Source organism: Filicampus tigris, chromosome 14 (genome assembly GCF_054856515.1).
Source record: "Filicampus tigris isolate MCC_2025a chromosome 14, RoL_Ftig_1.0, whole genome shotgun sequence".
NCBI lineage: Eukaryota > Metazoa > Chordata > Actinopteri > Syngnathiformes > Syngnathidae > Filicampus > Filicampus tigris.
The window spans coordinates 22,524,524-22,550,425 of NC_141230.1; the positions used below are offsets into that span (position 1 = coordinate 22,524,524).

Genomic DNA, 25,902 nt, shown 5'->3' on the forward strand with positions numbered 1-25,902 from the left:
AAACTTTATGGAGACTGATATAAAGAGCCCATTCAATTTGGGTCAAGAAATGTTGTCTTCTGCTACTACCAAAATGCAAATGGTAGAGTCACAACCTATTTGTGACATCTTATCTAATATTCTACGAACCAAAAAGTGGAGGGAGGAATGTAATCCTAAAACCCTTTCCAGAATAAAAAAGTAACTTGCATGTGACATGCAGACCGAGAAATAGCGAGTCCACATTTTTTATTTCTTTTTAACTTTTGTTATTAACTAAACCCGGAAGTCAATACCTATTCCCATGAAACAATGTGTATCTCAAGAACATCGGCATTTTGTGACCACCATCCATCTTGAGTTTGAAATTAAATTGTAGCATTGGTTTTGAAGAAGAGAGCGTTTCCATGGCCAATATTTGAAAGAGGTAAGCCGGCAAGTCATGTTAGATTGCCATTCACCCAGCGCATAATTCATGTCTAAAGGGAATAGCAAAAAGACCTTCAGTATTGGATGTTATTACATTGCGCGAACGCAAGACATTAGTACACATTTCTGTGGCCTGCGTGTTGAAAAGGATACTATGAAAAACATTTGTTAGTAAGCATGCTAATTCAAGTGGGCTCGTAAGCCACCTCAGCATTATGATATGCTTCTTGGGTTCAGGGCAGTCTATCCAGTACAGGAGGACCATCGTTTTTGGTCCTCATTCCCTTTTTGAACATTTTCCATTTGTGGCTACTGGAGGTCTGCCCTTTGCACAAGAACTCTTAAGGGGATGGGCAAGAATGTCATAAGGTTTAAGGGTAAGGCTTGGGGTTAAAAGCAGTAGAGAAAACAAAGGCAAAGGTCTCAGAGCGCAGAGGAAGGACAAGAAAAAGGCATTAAAGCACTTTGTCAGAGTTATTCCACTCGGAGCCTAAGTGATAACCTAGATGTGTCTTAAAAATGTACAAATATTTACATTTCTAATTATATCCTGACAAAAACTGCTTGTCACCTTTAACGCCCACTTGAAATGGCATATCATCATCTGTTGTCTCGCAGCTGCCAACCACCGCAACAGAGGGCGCAGCAGAATACATATCCGGTTCTCTTAAGGAACTATCCACCATCGGGTCTTGGCTGGCCTCTTCATGTTGTTTTACACCATCATCGTGCTGAGAGACTACCTCATTTGGAGTTGGTAGTTCACACGGTGGTGCTACAGGTAGCGCTACAGGCTCATCCCCTTCCGCGGACTTGATCCTCTCAGTCTGACACAGTGTTGAAATTGTCACAGGTAGAGCTGGGGATGTTTTGAGGTAAATCGAGAAAAAAACTGCATCACTATCACTGATTCAACAGCGACTAAACAGTTGAGCAAATGCACACAATTTAGAATACAATCTAGAAATGTATAAATGTACAGTCTATAGCACATTGTATATTTACAGGCTTTAAAAGTTCTTAATGCAGTGTGATTATGTTTGATCTTTCAGCAAATTACAATTTCATTTTACATTGCCCAAATGCTATCTTAGTATTACTTAAATGCAGATGTCAAAATGCCAATGATCCCTACAAAACATCTGATTGTGATTTTTCTTTGCTAATGCTAGCAATTTAAATCACCTTCAACAGCCACCTTATTTGCAGTGACATTGCTGTGACTGCCACATGTCCTTGACGGATAGCTCTCTTCTGATTGGATACTTGTTGTCTGCTCGAAACAGGCGGAACCTGAAATCTGCATTGACGATCCTTGCCCAGAGTTCAGTGTGACGTGTACTTGGTCATTTGCGGTCTCCATAATGTGGCGATGAGCTGTCTGGACAGTTGTTTCCAGCATGGACTGATATTGTTGGGTAGTCGCAGCCGGTTCTGTTTGACAGACGCCATTCGGTCCAACAAATGGAGTATGGACATGGGAATTCCCCCATGGCTGGACAATTTCTGGGTGTTGAGAGTCATACAGCTCCATTGATAAACAAGGTGTAGTATCAGCAGTATCAGTCTTTGCTTGGGAAACAGTCGACATCTCCGATTGGTAAATATCAGTCTGTACGGAATTACTGTGGTTATCGGAAATGGGTAGGTCAGTCTGAATGCTATTAAGAAGATTATTTGTCAGAAAGTCTGAAATCTTTGTAGAATTGCATGGCTCCTCTGCCCGAAATCTTGTGGACTGCATTACTCTAAAAGGCTTCTCTGTGTGGGGACTGCTTACAGAGTCACAGCGCCTTTCCGACACAGGCTCTATTTGGTTAGTAAAATGCCTTGACTGGGGGGCAGAAGTCTTTTGGTGGTTACCTATATCTGACAGAACAGCAGTTGGTGCTGAGCTATCACGCTCTTCTGACTGAACAGATACATTCTTGAGATTAAATTGCTCTGAATCAACATCTGTACTCAGCAGGGAATCACAAACCTCGGATTGGACAGCTGTCTGCAAGGAAGTAATAAACTGTTCAGAAACTTCAGGGTCTTCTGCCTTCGGTATATGGAAAACCGATTTTTCACCTTGGGATTCTGTAAGATGTCTAGTGCGATAGCATGGGTCAAGTTTCATGATTGATGGCTTTATTGGGTTGCAGTCGGATGGAGATTTGACAGCTAGGTTTTTTGGTTGACCTTTACACTCGTTTTTGTCTTTTGTTAAAATTCCTTCAGTCATGTATTCATTAGTTAACTGAGGAGTGGTCTTATGCATGGAATGTGCTTCATATGTCAGTGACTCTCTCTTCTCGCCACTGGAGCTGCCAGACTTGTGCTTTGAGGGAATGCCCTCCGGATCTGTCGAGCTGATCTTCTCTTGTTCAGAAGCAAATCTTGGCAGTGCAGCTACAAGCAGAAATGTTTTGAGTGGTTGTTGGTCTCAGTGGTTCTTCTTACAACAGAATTTCATTGACATCATTGTGGGTTAGGTTGGAGTTATGCGGCCATCCATTGCAAAGACAAACAAGATAGTCGACCAGGTATGGTCTGAAATTGAGCTCTTAAAGTTCCCCTACAAAACATTCACAACTAAATGATAAGAAACACCTTATTCATTTTGTTACGATGCACACTGCATCACTTTCATAAGAGTTCCTTGTCATTGCAACGGGGCAAAGGTTTGGAGGATCTGGTGATGTTTGACGTCACACATGGAATGAGCGTAAAGAGCTGAAAGCAGTATTTAAAGAGCAAAGATGCCTGTTACTGTGAAAAATGAAGTGACAAACAACACATAAATTAGTTTGAGCGAGTGCTCAAGTAAACTAAACACCCGCACATAATTTCAGCAACACAATCTACAGAAAACACACCAGAATGACAAGATGGAAAAAAGCAATTTTGAAGGGCAAAAAAATGAGCAGGTGCCTCAGATGATCGAGCCAAGAGTACAACACCACCATTGTTAGTGGCTTGTATGGGCTGGGTTAAAAATGGATGACTGATGCTGAAATATATGAAATCACCTTTGACATCCGCAGTGATTTGGGCAGATGCATCAGAAACCTCACCAATCTCACCACCATAGTGACACTGCGCTGCTGTTTGGACAAAGCCAAAAAGAAAACAATGAGCGTGGTCGTATCTCTCAACGTGAAACTAAATATTTGAATTATAACGGCATAAAACACCTTGTATGTCCACATTTAACTGTGTGTTGTTGTCAGATGTTTCACAGTCAAAATTCGTAACACCAGGCAAGTCAAGTGTGATTGGAGGTGGAAAGGCTTGGATGCTGCTCTCAGGTTCAAAAAGAGTTTCCATTTTTGGGTAGATTGGAGTTCCGTCTTTGTACCAACAAGCTTTGGCAACGGGGTCTGAAATTTCAAATTGTTGCACAATTGGGCAGCACTCTTCAGCAGATTTGGCCCTCGCAACATCTGGCCCACATGTGACAGCTGGCACTATGGACAATTATTGAGGATGGAGTATTAGAAAAACTGTTTTGAGTAAAATATATCATATATTAGCTTTGCACACAAACAACAAACATCGATCGAAAACACAGACTAAAAACAAACCCAATCACCTTGAGTTTTTACAACTAATGGAGCAACATCATCTGCTGTTGCACAGTAGTATGCTCCAGCGTTGGATGGATGACTTGGTTCAATGACAAGTGTCTTCTTTACGTCTTCCATTCCAAAATCATGTTCTGAATTTGATACAGTAGCTTCAGCCTTCTGCTCTGACCCCTCGGCCTGGTGTGGGTCATGACTCTTGGGGTCTGAAATTTGACGTGGTAGTTCAAAGGAGCAGGGGTCCTCAAGTGATTGCTTCTCCACAAACTTTGACGAGGGTGACAACGGGGCAGATGGCACTAAAGGTGATGACTCAAATCATAATTGTGGAAAAACTGTGCATGTCCATTCTCTGATTAGGAGCAGGAGGTTAAAATGTTAAACTTCCCCTAAACTGTAATACATCAGATCAAGGAGAAAATCAAATAGACTAGCATTTGCAATGTTTGCTAGTAGAGATTAGTTTGACAACACTTCAAGAACCTGTAATAAAACAATAAAAACACCATTTGACAAAAGTGACAAATATAATGTTAGTTGGACGGTTGGTTCAATCGATGTATAATCACCTTTCATATCCACAATGAAGTGGACAGTCTCATCTGACGTTTGGCAGTTGTATTGGCCCGCATGCACAGGCTCAGCAGAAGGGACAATGAGTCGCCTCAAAGTGCCATTACTCTGTATGTCCTGCTCTTTGTGTGGGAAGAGCTTCACACCATCTTTATACCACTGCGCAGCCAACGTGGAGTCTGCCACCTCACATTCCAGCACCAAAGGTTCGCCCGTTTCAAAGGACTTGGCTCTCTTAACATCAAAGTTATTGGAGGGCTTCACCGGTTTAGCTAGCATTAGAAATTCAGAAAGGTAAATGAACACCTTCTTAAAGTAACTTTAAGTCATTTTAAATGGCTTTAGAAATGTTGTTTTCATGGTGAACCAGTCTTAATGAAATGATGAAGTTATAATCTGAAGGGATGTCTTACAAACAACATCAAGTTGAAGCAGGGGTTATTAGTGGCATCTTGAAGAGATGAGAGGTTAAAAAAATGTACACAGAAGACAAAAAAGTCACCTTTTATCTCAACTTGAAAGTCCATGGCATCATCCTTTGTAGTACATCGATAGACACCAGAGTGGTGCATCTCTGCAGCCTGAACAACTAAAGTCCTTGTGGTTCCATCCAACTGGATTTCTAACTCTGAGGTCGAAACGATCTGCGTTCCATCCTTGTACCAGCAAACATGGTCCTCAGGATCAGAAACCACACACCGGAGTACAACAGGACTCCCCGCTTCAATCAACTTGGTCCTCATTTCTTCAGGAAGTGGATAGAAGGTCACCGGTGGAGCTACAGGTACAGTTTAATATCTAATGTCAGAATTAAGACCGCTGTAAAGATGTGTTATCAATTAGTTTAGCCTGACAACTGACAGGTAAATTGCTTACATGAACTAATCAAAGAAAGAGTCAAAGAAACGAAAAGAAAGAGTCAAAGAAACGATGAAAGTTAGGCAACAGGTCGCACGTAACAGAGAGAGTTGCTTTGTATAGAAGTATATTTTTCTTTTGCTTAATAATAAATCACCTTTGATGTTCACATTGAATGTGACAGTGTCACCCTTTGTCTTGCAGCAGTACAACCCTGAGTGGTAAAAGTCAGCCGAAGGGATAACCAACTTCCTCACCAGTCCATCTGCTTGAATATTTACTCCATTTTGAGGAAAGAGCTTTGAGCCGTCTTTGTACCAGTGCACCTGGGCCTCGTGGTCTGACAGCTCACATCGTAAAAGAATTTGGGAGCCTGCGTGGATGGTTTTGTTCTTCGCCGCTTCAGGAATTGCTGAAAACCTCACAGATGGGGCTATGGATATTTGAATATAGTCACATTTTCTTTTCTTTTTTTAATATCCATCTTTTTTCATAAGCCATACTTAAAAAAGTAGAAAAAAGTGGCCATCAAACAATTTTTGTAAGACATGATATGAAGAACTCACTCACCCTCGACTTCCACATTGAACCTTATGACATCGTCAATGGCGTCGCAGCAATAGACTCCTGAATGTGAGAACTGTGCTGACTGGATGACAATCCTCCTCATGGTACCCTCTGACTGGATGTGAAGACCTTCTGTTGTCTGTAATTGCACTCCGTTCTTGTACCAGTGCACCGGAGCCGCAGGGTCTGAGAGCTCACAATACAGCACGATGGGGTTCCCAATTTCAACAAATTTGTTTCGATCCATTTCTGACAGCAGTGAAAACTTTACGAGAGGCGCTGTTGATTTGAAAGATAAAACACATGGCCGTTGTTATTAAAATGGTATGCGTTGTTGTCCAGTCCATGTAAGATACAGTACATCGTGAGCTGCTTGAGACACACACCTTGAATATACAGTGCAGCGGAATCCCGTATTCCGTAGGCAATAAATGTTATTTCAGCACCATTTTCTGTGTCTCGAACCCCTTGGATCCGAAGAGACTGGTGTGTTCTGGAGCGCCGCATGGAAAAACGCTCGTCGTCCTGAAGCTGTGTGCCATTTAAGAACCATGAGCCGATAACAGATGCAGATAATTCAATGGTAAAAACTGCATCTTGTCCTTCTGGAACCAGTGCATCCTGTAAGGGGGTTTGTATCCTGGCTACTGGAACTAGAGGGTAAAATAAACAGAAGTCACATAAGAAATGATCAACCATGACATAAATTCACTGATTAACTTAACTCACCTAAGTGCACTGCTCGAGGGAATTCCACATTGTTGCTCTTTCCATATTTGTTGACACTACAAATACGGAATCGATAATCGGCCTCACAAGGCACGCTATCTCCTAGGATCTCCACCGAGGTAGCAGAGTCCGTGGTCAGACACTGTAGCCACTCTTGAGAACCCGTGCCTACTTCCTGTCGCTCCAGTACGTAACCGGATGGAGGGTTCTTGCGCGAGTCCTGGGCTGGAGTCCATGAAAGAAGTGCTGCATTTGCCCTCTCTGTGTTGATCTGCACTCCCACTGGGACACTAGGAGGACAATGTTTGGCCGCTGAAAGCAGATTAATTAGATACATGACGACAAAGTTTTGCTCATTGTTACTTTTGTGTCGCTATACTATCATTTACTGAACCCTACCCTTGACTCTGAGCTGAGAGGAAGTCTTGGATCTCCCCACAAAGAAAGTCACAAAGCCAGAGTCTTGGGGCATCGTGTTGACAAACACTAAAATGTGAGTCCGACCAAAAGACTTCAAGATGGTCTGATGCGTTTCACGCAGCTCCACACCATCTTTGTACCAGTGTATGTCCATCTCTTCTTTTTCCACTTCAACACAAAAGGCAGCATTTTCACCTTCCAAAACATCGACCTTCCTTGGAAGCTTCCGCATAATCGGACCTAAAGAGACAGTTCAAAAGAATACCAAACAAACAAACAAAAACACTTCTAAGCTTAGGAGAAAATGCAAGACGCAGAGACCAATTTGAAGTTGAACCAGAACGGACTGCAAACAGTACCTGCCGTTAGTTTGTGCTTTTATATGCCAACTAGTTGTGGCTTACCTTTCACCGCTACCTCAGCGATGCTTCGTCCACCATCGGGCATTTCGCACAGGTAAATCCCGTCATCATCAACTCCGATGTCACGGATTGTAAGTCTGCGTTTTGTTCCCCACTCTTCCATTCCATATTTGGCTCCTGGTTGTAGTCGTCGATCCTCCAGGTACCATGTGATTGGGACAGAGTCCTCTGGAACTTCACACTCAAGAACAGCTAAGTCCTGCTCCCATACTTCCAGATCAATGAGTGGCTGTTTGAACCGCACAGGTGGCTCTGGCACCAGACAAACAGGAGTGAAGCTTGGTTTGAACACAGCAAGATGATGAAAATTATAAGACGAGTGACTCATTTGGATTAGGAATTGAAAGGTCATCACCACAATGATGTTGGATAGGAAATAACCCACCAAAACATGACGCCTGTGGCAGATAGTTGTAAACAAAACGACTTGGACAGCACTTTCTCTTAAAGTGATTCAGAATTTACCCGACTGCTACCCGTGGCCATGTGAGAAATATGATCCCCTGTCCCATGGTGATCACATGGTCCCGTCCTCACAAGCTAAGTAAGTGACTTTGTGGACATTATACCACTGTCGGAATTTACCTCATGATCTCAGCGTACCTTCTTGAACATATGTCACTGACATCAGTCTAGCATCAAATGGAGGGAAATCCTATCCAAGGGCACACATCACCCCTTCCTCCTAACCACCACCCCAGCTACACACGCACATGCATGCACTCTTCCCTGGTGAAACCGTTACAGACTGACAGTAGATTTGGGAGTCTCGAGTGATATGTCTTGACTCGAGTCAAACATAAGTCACCAATATAAGGACTTGGGACTTCCTTTTCCATTTGTATTGTTTTTGAAAGAAACTTACGTTTGTTTGGTGTGTGCAAACATGCAATCCATCTTTATGCTACCATACGGAATGTTGAGGCACCACTTTAAGAACCATGTAGGGATTAGGATTCAAGGACGATGTTTCTCATAAAACGGGGGAAAAAGCGATTGGTAACATGTCAGACATAAGTACTACAACTAATCTACTCTAAATCCATCTGTCTCTTTACAATCAACAAAGAAACATACAGTAGGCTACGTTAGCTTCACATTTTATCTAACCAGTAGCTGGCCAATCATTAACTAAGCTTCATAGGGGGTATGTGTTTTGCTGAGATGACAAAGTAATTTGGAGAGTGTTTTGAACAAGTAAAACAAAAACTACATGACTGTGAGTGCTATGACTGTGCAAAATTGTATGACTTGAAGAAAAACTTGCCGAACCAAGGTAATGACTTGACTTGCTTCAAATTTATCGGGGACTGCACTCGACTCACATGATTTCTGCCACAGTAACTTGGGACTTGCTTGAAAGTTTAAAATTTGAGGCTTATGACTCACACGTAAGTGACTTTCTCCCAACTCCGATTAACAGCTTCTCGACTTACCTTTTACTGAGAGGTGTACAGCACTGAGGGTTTGACCTGCTGTATTTGACGCGGCACACACATAGACACCATTATCCTTCTGCTTACAGTACAAAACCTTGAGTGTAAAGTATCCTTCTCGATCCTCGTATAACAAATATCGCCTTCCAGATAGTATCAGCCTTCCGTCTTTTCTCCAAATGATTTCCGGTTTGGGTTTTCCTGTCACAAAACAACGAAATTTTGCATGCTTCCCCTCTGTCACTGCAAACATTTTCACTCTCGTCGACTTGGTTGTCGTGTGGTCTTTGTGTTGATTGGGCATCTGCCTGCTGATCCTCTGTTTTCCTTGGTGAGATTTTCTGTGTCCGTTCGTGTAGCCGTTGCGGTTTCCATCTTCTTCGTGTCCGGGGCCCGCGTCGACAAGCAACACCGCTCCCGCCAACGCTTCGCCAAACTCGTTCCTCGCCTTACACGTGTACACGCCACCGTCTGGCGCGCGAGTCTTAAAAATCTTCAGCTGGAACCACCCTCCATCCTGGTAACTCACACTGAAGTGAGTGCTTTCGAATATTTCGTTGAGTTTTTTGCCATCCTTTTCCCAGGTCACCTCCGGTCGTGGACTTCCCCAGAGCTTACAGGAGAAGACTGCATCTTCTCCACGACCGGCTCGAGTTGATAGGGGTTTGATCAGGAATCGTGGTTTGTTCTCCTCTCTTAACTCCAGCTCTTGTGCCTCCCCTTCTACCTTCAGTGTGGCTGCTGCGTACGTTTCACCAATGCTGTTCTTTGCTTTGCACATATACTGACCGCTATCCTCAATGGTAACAGCGGTTATGATCAGGTTGTAAACGTTCCCGTCCTCAAAGACACGGTATCGCCCTTGTGGGTCAATCTTCTCGTTGTTCCTCTCCCAAATGACTGCTGGTCTTGGATCTCCACCAATCTGACACTTTAGGACTGCGTCCGCCCCACTCTGTACCCCAACCGGCCTGGGATACGCCAGGAAGCGCGGTGCGCCACCAAATACGTCCATCTTTGCCCCGTCAGCCTAGTTTCACTTCAAGCAGTTTGAGAGGGCCACGCTTGTTTTCACATGGGCCGGTGCAGTCTCAATTCTTCAAACGATATTTCTAAAAAAGGAAAAAAAAAAAAACTATATATATATGTATATATATATATATATATGTTAAATGGGGCAATTTCACATGAAACAATGCCCCCACACCAAGTTCTCCCCACCCACGCCTTGGAATCTTAGCTTGGCTAACAATTTCATGCACAGCTGGACTACACGATCTGAAAAACTAGCATGTAAAACTCAAAGGTAAGCAGAGCTGCAATGGGTTTGGTTGGATTCAGACACAGCATTAGCATGCTTTAAATATTTGTTATTTTGAGGCCTGTAGGGAGTGTTTGGATGGCTAAAATGAAGCACTTAGAGAAGTTTAAGAGTGACGGTCCTGCGTTGTCCAGCCACACCTAAACTTCAAACATGGCCCGTCACTGCCACCCCTGTTGAGAAGCAAATGTGGTAACTGCTCGGTTAAAAGCCCAGGCTGTCAGTCTAACGGTTGACGCCCTCTTTAAGTATTTTGAGGAGTTAGATTTGACTAACGTAGTGCACGTTGTGTACAGTGCAAGTTGAGGAATAACAACATAAATTTTCTTTGCTCCCAATGCATCGGTGTTATGCAAACTATACAATACAATACAATCTTATTTGTATAAAGATGATCATGTCTCACTTTACTCCCAAATGTACTTGCTCATTCTCAATCTGGGCCTGTTTAGTTGAACAGAAGGCAGCTATTCTGTTGAATGAATGTCAATACGGTAATTCAAATTTCTGTCATCTAGTGGAAGAGCATTTCATTGTTCTGCCTGTCACTATTTGTTGGCGGCATAGAAAGTTGAACAAAGATACATGGTTTATAGGAAATAAATACAATTTTCCCGAAAATGGTGAAATTGGTTGGGCAAATCACTGGTATAAATGCAAAGCTTGAATGTACTGTTAAAATTAGTTTTACAAGCCAACGACTTAGAATGATCCACCGTGTATTGCAGTGACGTGCACGCTTCAGCACGATCAAGCGGATGCTATGACTATTAGGGTTAATTGAATTAGAGCTGTCTGCATGACAGAAAAACACAAGCCGGCAGTGTGATTGGGGGGTGCTGGGGGTGGGCAGCAACTGCAAAGGCAGCCACAACACGCAGCGAGTACAGCTGGTGCTGTATTTCAGTGGGAAAGTGCTTAATATAGTTCAACCTAAATAAAGAGCTGCAGAGTGTGTGTGAGTGTGTGTCAGGTATCACAAAGAAGCTTCTGAAACATGCGTGCTCACACAAACACGTGGGCCATTTTGCCGTGTGCCCACTCAAGAGACCTTCCAGTCAAAATATGTCAAGCCTCTGGCATACTTGTCGTTGTCAACATGGTTAGGAAATTCCAATAGTTCATTTTGCTGTTATCATCAGTCGGGCCAGAGCAGCAGCCACAATTTTTGCAAGTGTGTGTCTCATGGTCAATATTTACATATTTTAGGAGTCCTCAACAGGAGTCCCCCAAACCTCACTCAGTAGTGGGAAAAATGAGTCCCCGGCACCAGTTCCACAGGTCAACACAAAATTGGGCGGACAAGTCTATCATTACGGAACACAGGAAAAAGTCTTAAGGACCTAAGCTCAATATTTCGTACAAAGTCCTCCATTTTGGTTTGAAGCCACCATCTTGGGTGCATTCTTGAGCTTGTACTTTGATGAACACCGACAAAGAATTTGCCCCAATGAGCCCCAATCGTAAGCAGGTGACGAGAGTTTTTGAGAGTGCTCACCAGTTTTACTGATCGACACGTAATTCGGTGGAGTACCATAAAAAGATGCACGGAAATGTCACAAGTACCTATGCACAAAATTCAACACCATTCCTCCATTTCAGTCTAAAATGATGTGTTGGATAACTTCCTAGGGCTTATACTTTGACAAACTCTAACTCTGTAATTTTCCTAAATGAGCCACAATCGGAAGCAAGTATAGAAGACAGATAAATGATGCTAAATCGCAAAGCTCTTTTTTCTTCTAATGTGGCTTCAATTGTAGATGATCATCGATATGATTTTCCTGTTTGTAGAGGGTTTTTATTAGTAAAGATTTTTTAATTTGGTTTTATTCATTTTAGCATTGGTTTTAGTTGTTTGTATAAGGAGTGTTTGTCAAATGCGAGATAGTAAAAATGGTCACAAAAATAACAGTAATAAAGTAAATTAGAATTCCAAAACGACCATGTGACCGACCTTTTTCAGTATGGCTGAACAGTAAATAGCAAAATAAATGCAGAAAGCTCATGAATGAAATGAATTGACGAGGACGTAAGCAAAGGACATTTTTAATATAACTATATATATGGAAAATGTAATAATATAATGACATAAAAAATGTAAGGAATCAAGTTACATTATCGTTTTTTTCTAAATCACAAAAATGTTGGTTTTTTTCGATTTTAGTTTTGGCTACTTGATTCCTTTTGGTTAACTATAATAAACTTGGTTGACACTAGTTTGTTATTTAGGAACGGTGCTTCTAAAACTCTGTCATGGAAAGCTTGTCCATGCAAGTGTAAGTATCTTTACTACAGATGGAGTTCAGGTTTTAAGAAGGGCGTGTTGAAGGCAATACATGACACATTTCGATTGTTTCATTTAATCGTTTGCGGCAACTGACTGAGGAAAAAAATACGAATTTCCACACCCAAAAGCGTAACTTAATTTGGTGAGCAAACTGCAGACCATTTCAGCTAGCAGGCCTATGCATAGTTTTAATGCCTTGACTAAGAATAGACTCTAAGCTAAACTTCAAAGTTTTCCAACAGTCTACTTTGTGTATCTGTTTATTCGATACGCTTGTGTGCGTATTGTAAACTAGTGCGAGGTCTCCAGGACAAAACCCAAGAGTTTGGACTTTGCATTGAAAGTGTCATCAATATTCCCACTGGTGGTTTTAAAGGGAACAGATGAACCCCGGTGTTTACATGTCTGATTTAATTGAAATGACCCCTGGCCCTTGCGAATCTGTGCCGTGTACCCCTCTGATGACCTACCTCGCTTCAGTTGCCAATGACGACCGTCAACATGCATTCCGCAGTCGCAATCAGTCTTTGAATCAAGAAGCAGTACCGCGGGTCTCCTGAAGGCAATGTCCCGAGTCCACTTCAAATTCATGTTTTCCTCAAAGCTCGGGCCGTTTTATTCCAGTACATGTTGGAAGCTTTCAGTTTGCTTTAACTCTACTTCAGGTTCCTCGGTGGTCTTGGATTCAGGACGGTATTCCCCCCCCCCCGATCTCTGCGGCGTTCAGCCCTTAGGCACACCAAGTGCCATTGTTCGTGGAATACTGTTAAATGCTTTTGCAGCTGCCGCTGTCCCCTAAAAGTACTGGCAGCCTCGATGACAGCAAGGGGAGATAAGTACGCCACTTCCATTCACTTGCCAGCAGGGGCTAAAGATAGCGCAAGTCATCAGTACGCGGAAGACTGCTTAGCTTACGTGAGGCTTTGCATTAAAAATACATAAGAGGAACCTTCCGGTATTTTGCTGACTGATTAGTTTCTTCGTTGAAAGAATTCGGGGGAAAAAGAAAACCGTAGACTACGGACACTACAGCATTCGAATTTCTTTATTTGTCCTGCTTGCATCATGCAATGGTAAAAATATGTCATAAATACAAACAGATTTGTCTACTTAATTAATACTGTATAGCACATTTGTCAAACACTGGGGCCAATTGTGACAGCAACAACCTTCAGAGGGAAGGAGTCAAAGTATCAAAATGCGGTATTTGCAGATGACTGCGTGAACAGAAGTACACAGGCTACAACCAGAAAATGCAAACAACTCATTAGCAAATAGAGTAGGAAAGTCTGGCCGGGATTTGGCAAACAAGAAGAGAGACGAGCCTAAAAGATTCTGGCACAAAGTTTAATGGACTGATGAGACAAAGATGATGGATGAGCCCGGTTGTGCTTTGATGGCTTGTTCAGAGATGGCCTAGTTAATCTTCACTGATACAAAATAAAGTCAACTCAGAAGTCTATGGAAACATTTCATCTGCCGGGTGAAAGAAAGACACAATCAAAAGAGTTGGGAAATCCTTCTAGGCAGGCAAATAATTACCCAAAAGAAAGAAAGAAACAAACAGAGGATTCCATCAGTCACCACAAGTGGACGGTTTTACTGTCGACTAGCCAAGTCAATCTCCAGAATTAAACTCTATAGAATAGAAAGTGCATTTTATCTGCTACCTAAAACTGTGGTTTTTGTCTCATATTGAGTTGTTGACGTCAAACCCAAATGTTTTCTAGCCACAATAAAGGAATTGGTCTCACTGTTGTGATACTTTTGCAGGCACTGTATGTCACTGCACAATTCCTGTGGTGTGGGGATTTATTATTTTCTTAATCTGAAAGAAAACACAGATTTGTATTCAGGTAATCCACACACAAAAGCCCAATCAGTGCAGTGCATTAGGTTTTGTTAGCGTTACAAATTGGAAGTATTCGATGCCCTGCCGGCTGGCCGGCCGGTCGGCCGGCCGGCTCTTGGGAGCGACTCTGTTTGTGGCTGTTGTTGGCTGCCGGCTCCCTTCAGCTGTTTAGTGGCTCCACGCAACCTCCTGCCGGACTTCAGCTGTTGGAAGTAATCTGAGATAACTCAAGAGCCACGCAGCCGCTTATGAAATGAAGGGGAGAAATATCAAGGTTTGTTAAATATGAATGTGCTATGATATGTCATTGGCCTAATCACGGGTTGTTGTCAGTTTTATGCTATCGACTGAATTCCATAAAAGGTTTTGTTTTGCCGCGACAAAATAGTTGGTCTTAGTTTGTTGGGAGTCATGTGTCTTCCTCATGGCGTATATCGACCTCATAGTATGATAAGATTTTCAGAATTGGAAATGCATGGAAGAACATGCAAACTCAACAGATTCAAATGGCCAACCTCAGAAATAAGCATAATTAACATATGAACTAGCTAAATATGGTAGGAATTTGTGATCATCTGTTTTTGTTGACTTTGTTTTTAATTAGATTTAGTTTTCTTTCAGGTCTTGTCATTTTTTTTCCCCGTGTCATTGTCTTGTTTGTTAAGTTTTTCTCGTCAGTCAGCCCTGTTCGTCGTGTCTTGTGCAGGTGTGTCTCGTTGTCTCGTCAGTTTGCTTGTTTGGAGTCCCCTACTTTCTTTCAGGCTTTGTCAGTTCGCTGTTGCTGTCCTGTGTCATGTTAATCTAGTCAAGTCTTGTTTCCTATATTTTGATTCTTCTCAGTGCCTTGTTTGCCTTTTTAGTTTGGGAAATCATTTCTTTTTTTTTTTTATTCATCCTGCCTTGCCTCCGTGCTTCCCAGCATTTGGATCTTCCATTTCTTGCCTTCACATTTCACACTTAACATTTGTGATGGAATTATTTCATAGAAAGGAAATGAACCGAATTAAGTCGACTTCAAGTATTTATCTATCGTCACTAGCTAACATGCACTTCTTTGACTAACGGGGCTGACTGTGAATAAAGGGGCTAGTTTGCAAAAGTGTGACTTTCCCAACTCTTATAAAGCTTTTTTTTTTTTTAATTATGATTAAATTACCATTCAATATGAGAGGCAGAAATGCTGCATACATGCAGAGGATGTCTGCGATATATCACAATCAAAATGCACTACAGATTATGAAGCAACAGCTCACAGACCTCCAAAGGCTACAGGGGCCCCAGTTTGAGAAGCGGCACCCTGCTCGCTGTTAAGGTCACTGTGTGTGCCGCTTTGCCTTTTACAGACATTTGTACCTTTTCTTCTCCGTGCCACTGGAATGTGGACAAAACAGACAATCGCAGGGAACCGGACGTGTTCAGACCTGGAAGACGGCAGCATGTCGTCTAAATGAACCCCATAGGTTTATGGATGCACGTCTTGAAGAAGGTCACATGTTTCATGAATTGAAAAACCTGTGCTACAAGTCCAAACATGCACTTTTTCTAAACTGGACGTGGTGCATTGATAAAGCTCTCTTTTGCTTCTGTCAGTTGAGGCCAAAGTGGAAGAGGGCAATGATGCAAATTTCCTTTGCAAATGCTCAGTCCACATTCATTTGCTGTATTGTGGCAACATTTTTTTAACCATGTTATTTCATATTGGAAAGCAAATAAGGGACCAGGAGTTGTTTTTCCCCCTTCCCTCAACAGATCTTGAAAATAATAGCAACATTATCCTCTGGTGGCCGTCTCGTGTAAGTGCAGCATGAAAAAAAGTTAAAACAGAATGACCTTGAAATGCTTGATTAAACTGAAGTCGTGGAATCTTCCTTTTTTTTGTTTTTCTTTTGACAAAAGTAAACTCACCAACTGTTGCAAGCGTTTGAATCCAGGTGAAATTATGTCACTAAGGCTTCCAAAAACCACACAAAAAAAACAAACACACTTACTCAACAGTGGCCCCTGGGAAATTAACAGTAGGCCCATATACTCTGAGACCACTTTCCCCTTAAGACATGAAATTGGATGTGTCCAGCATGTCTACCTTAACGAGAGGCATGAAAAAGTCTCAAGGACCCATGCCTGAAGTTGAACAGGGAATCGGCCATATTGGCTTGAAGCAGCCATTACAGGCTTCATTAATGGGGAATTTGCCCGAATGAGTGTCAGTTGTGAGCAGGTATCCTAATCGGATGAACAATGCCAAATTGCAAAGCTTTTTTGTTCACGCCATGCGATTAGCAACATCAAAAGTCAGCAAAAGGAATGACTATGTCAAAAGGTTTGTCATGAAAAGGGCCACAAAAAAAGGATTAAATAAAAGGCCCAACAACAGTTTTACCAACTTGGGCGGACATGTCTTTTATGACAGGATGCACAAAACAGTCTCAAGGAGCCATGCACGAAAGTTATCACTTTTGGAGGGAAGCCGCCATTTTGGGTGAATTACAGGTCTGTTTTTTTGACAAACTCCTACCACAGAAGATGATCCCCAATCACAAACAGACAAATTGTGAAGCTTTTTTGTTGTTTGTTTTTGCTCATTCAATTGTCTCTCTGAAAAAGCGGAACAGTAGGAATCCTGCCGTGGTTGTGTTCCTGATATGAAATTTACACTACATTAATTGTTTGAATCCACTGCCATTGTGTGGGCAAGCCATAAAAAGCAAAGGAGAATGAGGGGGAAAAAATGCAACTTGGGCAGTTGTAATACTTTCCGTGACTTAGTCATTCATATTGAGATAAAATGTGTGAGTCAAGGTTGAAATGGCCTCTGTGGCCTTTCTCTTTCTTCCATGCCGAGTAAATAAAGCTTTTACAGGAGACTTGTGAGCACAAGCGAGTTAATGACAGTGCAAACCCAGCATGAATGACAGAGATTTTCCGGTGCAAAATATGTGTTTACACAGCTCGTGTAATTTTTACCCCCCACCGTTTACAGCCATTCCGGCCAATAATGACGAAGAACGCAAACCATGTTCGTTCGTTTATATTCAAACCACCAACTAAGCATCATGTAACAATCACAAGATCAGTGTAATGCTGTGAATCATGAAGTGCAGCAATATTTTTTCATTGTGTTATTTTTCTTCTGATTGCAAAGACAGGCAGAAATTTTCATCTATTCTGCAACATGCACTAAAGTTCCGTGTCAGTTCTTCGACATTAATACACACTCGTGGCAAAAGTTGCAAATAGTTTCGCAATGGAAGTTTCAAGTTTGCAGTATGGAGTAATTGAGAACTTTTGCATTAGAAAACAGATGTCTGTACTTTCTACCACCAACTTTGTTAAAATAGGCTTGTTACATTTTTGAACCTCTCCGCATGACAGCTCAAAGTCAGAAAGATGTGAAGACAGAGCTGCAAAGTCAAATGTGAATGAAATCATTGTAAAATTGATTGGATTGATATGTTTTGTCTTTCAAATTTCGTTGTATTCCATCACGGTATAAAAAAAATAATGTTTGCGTGCAAGCACAAAATTTGAACGAAAAGGAAAGCTCAAAGGTCTTTTCTGTCAAATAAATTGGGGTTGTATCAAAGTTTTGGATGTTGATCCCCAGATTTCGACACACCAAGTCCAGTATATGGAACAATCATTATGTTGAATAATATTGCATAACTTGAAGTAAATAACAATGCATATTTGTTGTTTGTAAATGTTACAGAATGTAATACTAAGATGTCTTTTTGTGTATCATTTATCCATAACGTGCAGGTAAATCATCTCATCATTTTTTCAAAGGATTCTTCATTCTGTCGTTAGAGGATATAAAATTGCTATTTTTGAGTGACCTCCAAAAGAAGTGGTTGGAAATTGCAAGGCAAGACACACCTCCGAGCCCACGCTCAGGAAACAGTTCCTCTTTAGGACCTGGCGGAAGTCCCCGGTGGGCGCTGCGAGCGGGTCACCAGTCGGCCTCCCACACTGCTCACTTCTTGCGCTTTGTGCATCAGCTGGAGGAGCGGCGCCGGCCCGGATCGAGAGGACATTTGTGCACCGTCAAAAAGCTCATGTTGCTTCTTCTTGGCTCGGCTGCAGCGCAAGACAGATGACGATGAGGTACACGGCACGTTTCCACCTCCACTTTCGCAGAGGTGAAAGTTGAGCGTTTTTTTAAAACTATACATTTCTTTTTTTTTTTATTCTGCCTTCTTGCAGGTGTTCCTTAGGGCTGCAGCGCTTTTTGTGCTGCGTCCTCGTTTTTGCAAGCCAGGCTGCAACGCAATGGCCAGGTAAGAAGAGCTCGCAAATACAATTGCTGTGCAGTAAGAATTATAGCACTTATTTTGTGCTTTGACACAAATAGATGAATGCCCCCCCCCCCCCCCCCCCCACACACACACACTGAACACTTGCATGCTGTAGCTTGTGTGAAATTGACTGTGATTTTGGAAGATTCACAAAATCTATCTATAGCTAGATAGATGGATGAATGGATGCTTCATCAATAAATCAACAAAAAGCTGACTCAGTTATGTGGCTTGGCCCCTTTGTTGTTGACTTAAGCAGGATTTTCATAGTGCCTGTTTCCACTTTAAAGCCATCAAATAATTTGTTGTCATTTCCGTGTTCATTATTTCATCAAGTGACACATTTCCCATCTGGTTGTGTTCACACTGACGTAAACACATGAATCAACCCGCATGCGCAAACGTGCAAATTGCTCACAAACAAACACAGTAAAGCACAGTAAAAACATGGAAGTAAACAACGATACACATGATTAATAGCCATATTAAATGCTTACATAGAAGGAAAAGTCAACTCAACCAGTTTTAAGTGAGGCTAACCTCCACTTTACTCCGCTGGTCGCCTATATTGACTCATGGACACGTAGTACCTTATTGTCCAAGTAGTTTAGATTTTTTTTCTTTTTTTTTCTTTACGTGTTTAAATGGTGTTGTTTGTGCAGACTCTGTGTTGTGTGTATTTGGATGATGTCAAGCTGGCATTGAAAAGGAATATCTGATCCGTGTCTTTAGGCTGCATCCCGTTGGCAGATATCCCAGCAGAGATTTTGGTTTGGAAGACTGATAGCAATCTGAGGATATACATTTTTTTCCAAACAAGATTCTGCCAGGTTACATATCCAAATCATGCCGTTTGAAAGCAAAAAAATGGGATTTACGTCAACGAGAGCCTAAGGCGGGCTATGCATAAAGACGAAGGCCCAACTATCTTAGCTCTTATAAGATTGTCCTTTTAGATTTCCCTTAGGTCTGTGGTGTGTTAAGAGTGGATTTGTCCCAATAACAGGGAAACGTGTGGGGACCGACAATCTTATAATATGAACCGTGTTCAATATCGATGACCAAATAAGCCATTTGATTCTGTGGATTGTGAAGTGAATTGAATGTAGCCAATCAAAGAAGTGCGCTAGCTGACGAACAAAGAACCGGCGGGAAAAAAAACAACATGTCCTACCCGTTGACATTTTTTGGGGGACGAAAGTGTGTTCCTCAGGCGGCAGGAAGTATTTTCCAAAGCAAGTCTTTTCTTGCTGACATCACCATCGACCACGTTCCCGCCTCCGGACCTCTTTGGAAACACTCTGCAACCCTTGGCGCGCATACATGGAAGTGTCTGTCGCTCTTGGTGTTCGTGAAATGATGTGCGATCACTTGAGAGCTCTGCCTCACAGGACTGCATCCTAAACTGGTGGTGGAAAGAATCTTTGTGTGTGGTGTCCTACGCAAGAGCGCACAGAATGCCACCAAAACTGCTAAATACGGACGGATTTTCTATCTTTCTGTGTGGGGTCAGCAGTTCCATTAGTCAAGGCCAGAGTTGTATTTCCGACATGAACACGTTTCCTTGTGGTCCAAAGTCTAGTTTGCATTCCTTGTCTAGACTGAGTGTGACCACAAAATGTCGCTTCTGGTGTTTTGGTTGCAAACGACAGGCCGTCCAAGCCTTTCATTGAAACGTACAAGGACACGCAAAGCATATTAATGAATGAAAGGAGCCTCTTCTGTCTTTGAATAATTTATCTGTGGTCTGCGTGTTTAATCCGGCCGATGTTTTGTTTCACTGTCACTTGAGAGGGAGACGAACTTGAGAGGATCTTGTTTAATATTTGATTGAGAGGTGGTCAGAGCCTCAAGGCTTGTGGGGGGGAAACATTCAAAAGTCACTGAAGAATTGAGCGTTACTTCAATTTGAGTTTAGACCTCCTAGGATGTCCTGCGTAAATGCAGATTATTGCAAATATCAGAACATGGCATCCTGCAAAACGTACAATCTTACTCATATCAATTTGCACGACAACATGCAACGGACGCGTGATTTTGTAATCGCATGATCTGTCAATGACTTTCTTTGGGGCTAGGAGGAGAATTTCCACTCAGCTTTCTTCTCTGGTAAAGCTTGTGCATGTCGGAGGTCAGAAAGTTTCCTGTAGACGTCTTGGACAGTTCCATCTGTTCAAACGGATCTCGGATGCCAGCATTGGTGGATCCCTGTGAAACGGTTTTCTAAATTGCCTTTTTTTGACAATTTTGCACTTCCGGTAGCACTTGAGGACGAATGTTCTTTCTTAAGATTACCGACCAGTCGAAGAGCGAGTGAGATCTTTTGGGAGACCCTGTAAATGCATACAAACATGAGTTGAATTGAATTGAAAGTGAGACAGCGCTTGCCTTTGGCCACTCATCCGTCGTGTGTTGCGTCTTATCTTTGAACGTCCAGCAAAGATCCTTCATGCACCTGCGCGGTTCAATTATAAGGATAACCCGGAGGCAACATGACATAATGTCCGGCGTGCGTGTGTGGCGGTTGCAAAGTCCTTCCATTCTGCTCCAGGCCGCAGTGGCGTTGACTGCATGCGACATGCTTGAATTAGGGTCTAATTCATTCCCAGTCCCCGGCTGGCTCAGGAATCCCTATTGTCATGTGATCTTTGACATGCACCCAGCGGTGGTTTAGCCTGAAGGGGAGCGGGATGAGGAAGGGGGGAGGGCGCAGCGCTTGTAAGGGGACACCCCGCTGGGCCATTTAATGGCTGAATTAGATGCCGCATTAAAAATCACAGTGGGCTTCGGGGGTCTTCTTTTTGGGCTGCAGGACCACAGGAGAGACATTTGAAGCACGGTCAAGGATTGAGGAAGCAGATCAAAGTTGACTCCTCCAAAAAGCCAATAGCAAAGTAATGTAAAGCTTTCAGCGTGCATTTAGCACAAAAAGACAATCTTAGAATGTTTGCTTGCTGACGATCTGGCTCAGTTTCTCAGAAAACGTCTGCAACAAAACCACATCCGACTCCACCTTTTACATACGTTCGAGAAAAAACCAAAGGAATGCAATTTATTGACGGAAACCAGACTTTCAAAACACACAAACACTTTAATCCTACCGTGACTGACGCTTAAAAAGTTGGATTAACGCTTTCAGAATTATCCCATAAGAAACCAAATTCTTTGTCTTGTGTCCAAGCCGGCTTTCTACACATCACTGGCGTTGGGCGGAAACTTGTATGTTGTTGAAAATCATCACTTTTCAAGAGACCAAAAAATGTTTGTTTAATTATCAAAGAAAGAAAGACATTTTCAACTCGTTGTATCGGTCAATAATTTGTTAAAGAAAAAGAAATAACATACACACACACACGCCCATGTGTGGAATGACTTATAGTATAGATTTGTGAAATAAATACTACTGGTACATTTACCAAATGTAGTTGAGCCAAATTGCAACCAATTGCAGGTCAACCGGGAAGCTTGAAAAAGGGGAGAGAACCCACATTGTCAGCAAACCGATTAATTTGCGCATGTCAGTGAAGTCACCGCAAGGTTAAAACATTCCGGCCTGGCACAATCTGGCCTCTATTGGCTGTCAATCTACAGCCGTGTTGTATTGTGTTATCAAATGTGTATTTCCCGAGATGCACTGCATTGGAAGAAACACACACCTGGGCCTAGCTGAGGAAAAAAAAAAAAGCCCCAAAAATGCCAGCACTTTAATTAAAAGTGATGATATATTTTATGCATCCAAATAATCTGAACAAATCTAAGAATTCTTATCTTTGTAAAGGTACAGTGGTTGAGAGCCCTTTTGTCAGGTGGGCCAGGCATGATATTACCATGAATGTACCTTGTAAAATATATAACACGTCATTATTTTAATGGTCTTTTTTAAAGAAAAAAAAAAAAAATCCTGCTCTGTTAAGAACAACAGAATTGACCTCAAGGCACTTAGCCCGAACCCAAACCCGAAGCCTAACAAAACATTGATGGGGAAGATACAAAGCCCTCGGAGAATAAAATAGTTTCCGATGCCAAGGTTGGGATCGCGAGCACTTGTTAGATGATAATGAAAGAAATGGGTCGTCTGTTCACAGATTTTGTTGACTCACTCGGCCTTGTGATGTCTAATCCCGGGATTTGCTAGTCAGTAAAGCCACTTATTCATGATCGACCACCTCATGAGGTGTTGCACATGGAGGCGCCATCTCCGTCGCGTGTATTTGAAAGCTCATTAAGCCTCTCCTGTCGCGGAGGATGCCTTCTATCGAGGAGTGTCAGGGTAGCCAGGTTTGGACTTGTGGGTGGGGTGGGGGGGTCATTCTAAGTGTCAAGTGGTCTGCACCTCCCTTATTGGCTCAGTTTTCTCCGCATTTGCACAACCTTGACGCAAGGGATTAACGCTCCCTCTTTCCATGCGCTCAGCCCAATCCAAGACTAGTTTTGTGTGCGCGCTTATGTGTCACTCACCAAAAAATCGAAGTCGGTTAACTCCCGATGGTTTGGGAGATTGCACATTCTTCTTCATTTACAGGCTTGCGATTGTTTTATAAAGACTGCCTGTCTGCCTCTTGTTAAAAGACAGGACCACACAGTAACACAAGTTGCACAACACAAGACATCTCGGTAGGAGAAATTGAATCTATTTGGTGTAGTTTACCTTGCGTTGGATGTGTTTCTGTGAACACATCCTGCTTTGGTTACTTGGATTGACCCATCTGGATTTTGTTCCAAATCTCAACATTTCAGGACATTGCAAAACGTGGCCTAGTTTCAAAGCCCCCCACCACGCATATACCGCCCCCCCCCCCCCCCCACACACACACTGTTTAAATTAGAGTCCACGTACGGGTACATGGAGCAAACATTTAGAGAAAGGCTCGAGTTGTTTCTGGTTCAGGTTGCTTTTCCCTCTAACTGCCGCTATTTTAGAAAAAGCACATACACGACTCGCAAAAAACTCTTCACGGGGGACAAACTGTGGACAAGTGACTTTTTAAATTGCTTGTATCCAAATAATCGGGCCTGTGGAGTTCCTGCCCACCCGTCAACTATGAAATGATACAACCAAGTAAACCACTGTTGGAGCTAATTTACATCGTTAGCGCAAGTGCAATTTTGCGGCCTGGTGATGAAGCGCCGTGACCGCAAATGAAAATTCATCCAATCCATGCCGTCTTTGTTGGGGCTTCGCAGTAGCTTTTTGAGGTGCATAGTTCCGAGTTCGATCACCCTTGCCCCGCCCCTAGTTGTCATGGTAACAAAAGCCATACTCACCACATTTTCTCATTGGCTTAAAAAACGGGCTGTCCTTTGGGGTATTTTGATCAAAGTATTTCACATTCACACACCTGGGAAGTGTTTTCATTTGTGAAAAAGAAAATATGCAATACTGTATGTCTCCTACCAACAGCTGTTATTTGTATTTTTATGTGCTTCCACCGGAGTTTCAGGTGCTGTCGTCTTCTTGTTGCGGCCGATGTCAAAATGCCAGTTTGGCCGTGTCAAAATACAGAGCTATCCCATAATTGCTAGTCTTGTCTCAAGGGGAGCGGGTCTGCATGGCCACTTGGGCAGTCCCACCACACGTCTCCAGCACTAATGGCACACTGAGTGCTCGCCGAGCTCTCAGCACCTCTTTCCTGTTTGGGGCAAAACCATCACTTATGTGCTCATCTTTCCCAGCCACGGTTGGTTGAGGTGTGACACCTGCATTTGATCCTTGCTTGACAGGCAATAATAATACGAATACTGTACACTATCCCGAGAAGCAAAGCAAGACGACTTTGTCAAAACTCAAATTCAGGCGGTGTAGACCGATAGCCTATCTCGACAAACATATGAAATTGAGTTTACTGTTAGGTTGCGTGGGCAGATGGTCACCTCAGCTAACGGCTGCATACTTCTCCACCGTAAGAAAACATTTAGCCGTTGCGGAAGGAAACCGGATCTCTCTACCTGGCACTTTGTTCCTCGTCTCTGGCTTAAGGGAGTGTTCTCTTGTCCTTAGCCTGTTGAACACATGACATGAAACAGGAGACCGCCCCTTTACTCTTTTACACGTTCTTGAAAAATCTACATCACCAGATTTTCCTTATTAAGACATATTGCGTGAGACTTGAGTGAGATTCCACCAGCTTTTTCACACATGTACACGTGAGTTTCAGCATATTTTAAGTGCCAGATGCGAACGTCGGGCATTAGAATCAGCAGTAATGCACTCGATGCATTTTGAAAATGAGTGAATGGACCATTGAAGATTTCATGAGGCCCCTCCTTGGAATGCCTTTGTCCGTTTCAAACTTCACTCTCTGTTATGCATCCCTCCTTTTGCTCTCCGTGTCGCCTTATCTTCTGATTGACTCTCGCGATTCGCAGGCCGCCTTTCAAAGCGGCCGCGGATTCCGGTCATTCACCCGTCCCTCAAGAGTCGCCGCGTCTGTAAGGCACTTGTCCTCTTTTTTTTTTTTTTCCAGCCACTCGCAAATCTCACACCATGGGGGTGCGAATTGAGGAGAATCCCATGGGCCGAGCAGATTACCATCAAGTCTAGAGCTCTTGTGACAAAAGGGGGATTTGCGGAGTTTTTCCTCCTTAGGTATGGTGCTGTTGGAAGTAAGACTTGGACAATGGCTAGAGCGCTCATGATGTTTCTCAAACTAGGATGCCCGGACCTAAGAAGAGCACAACAAGAGAATCTTAAAGTTCTTAATTGACAAAGAGTAAAAAAAAACGGGAGAGTCCTTGAATGGTTGTGGGATCCAAGTGGTGGATGGAGCTCTGGAGTTTGTTGACGGGGGATCCATTGAAACCCTTTAAACGCCCAAGTCCGGTCCTCGAGTGCCCCTATCCAGCCTGCTTTAGATGTCCCCCTCCTCCAACAAACCTGATTTAAATGCTCAGGATTGTTTTCAGGTATCTGCAAAACTTCCTGATGAGCGCAATCCAAATCCAATTTCCATGCCTGGACTAAAAGCCAGTCATGAAGTATGTATCATCAACTTCAGTTGTCCGAGATCCCAGAATCGAAATCAAATAGTTTTCGTGGTCAATAAAGAAGAAAGCAGAGAGAGGCTTATGAATCCATTCGGGTGGCAGGGTGAGACAGAGGTTGGATGAAACGGGAAGAGTGTCGCACTCACACGTTGGGCTGAATTCCGGTCCAGGGTCAAAA

General features: G+C 42.7%; 2 protein-coding genes across 3 annotated transcripts in view; one reads left to right on the forward strand and one right to left on the reverse strand.

The window, feature by feature from the left end:
• The window catches only part of LOC147136874 (obscurin-like), a 28,302-nt gene extending 18,209 nt beyond the window's left edge, over positions 1-10,093 (reverse strand). The window contains exons 1-14 of the mRNA XM_086051397.1: positions 8,983-10,093; positions 7,529-7,798; positions 7,104-7,364; positions 6,705-7,016; positions 6,362-6,628; positions 5,979-6,254; positions 5,566-5,841; positions 5,053-5,328; positions 4,547-4,822; positions 3,986-4,276; positions 3,588-3,860; positions 3,423-3,497; positions 1,594-2,802; positions 980-1,267 (exon numbers count right to left, since the gene is read on the reverse strand). Of these exons, the coding sequence (XP_085907523.1) occupies positions 980-1,267; positions 1,594-2,802; positions 3,423-3,497; positions 3,588-3,860; positions 3,986-4,276; positions 4,547-4,822; positions 5,053-5,328; positions 5,566-5,841; positions 5,979-6,254; positions 6,362-6,628; positions 6,705-7,016; positions 7,104-7,364; positions 7,529-7,798; positions 8,983-9,997 (5,365 nt within the window). The 5' untranslated portion in view covers positions 9,998-10,093. The remainder of the gene's footprint in view (positions 1-979; positions 1,268-1,593; positions 2,803-3,422; positions 3,498-3,587; positions 3,861-3,985; positions 4,277-4,546; positions 4,823-5,052; positions 5,329-5,565; positions 5,842-5,978; positions 6,255-6,361; positions 6,629-6,704; positions 7,017-7,103; positions 7,365-7,528; positions 7,799-8,982) is intronic.
• An 8,303-nt stretch (positions 10,094-18,396) lies between these two features.
• Positions 18,397-25,902, forward strand: part of col18a1a (collagen type XVIII alpha 1 chain a) — a 56,299-nt gene continuing 48,793 nt past the window's right edge. Inside the window, exons 1-2 of one of the 2 annotated variants that reach the window (XM_086051986.1) lie at positions 18,397-18,549; positions 18,649-18,722. In XM_086051986.1, coding sequence (XP_085908112.1) covers positions 18,539-18,549; positions 18,649-18,722 — 85 coding nt within the window. In that variant the 5' untranslated portion in view covers positions 18,397-18,538. The remainder of the gene's footprint in view (positions 18,550-18,648; positions 18,723-25,902) is intronic. The other variant, XM_086051987.1, reaches the window with a different exon arrangement.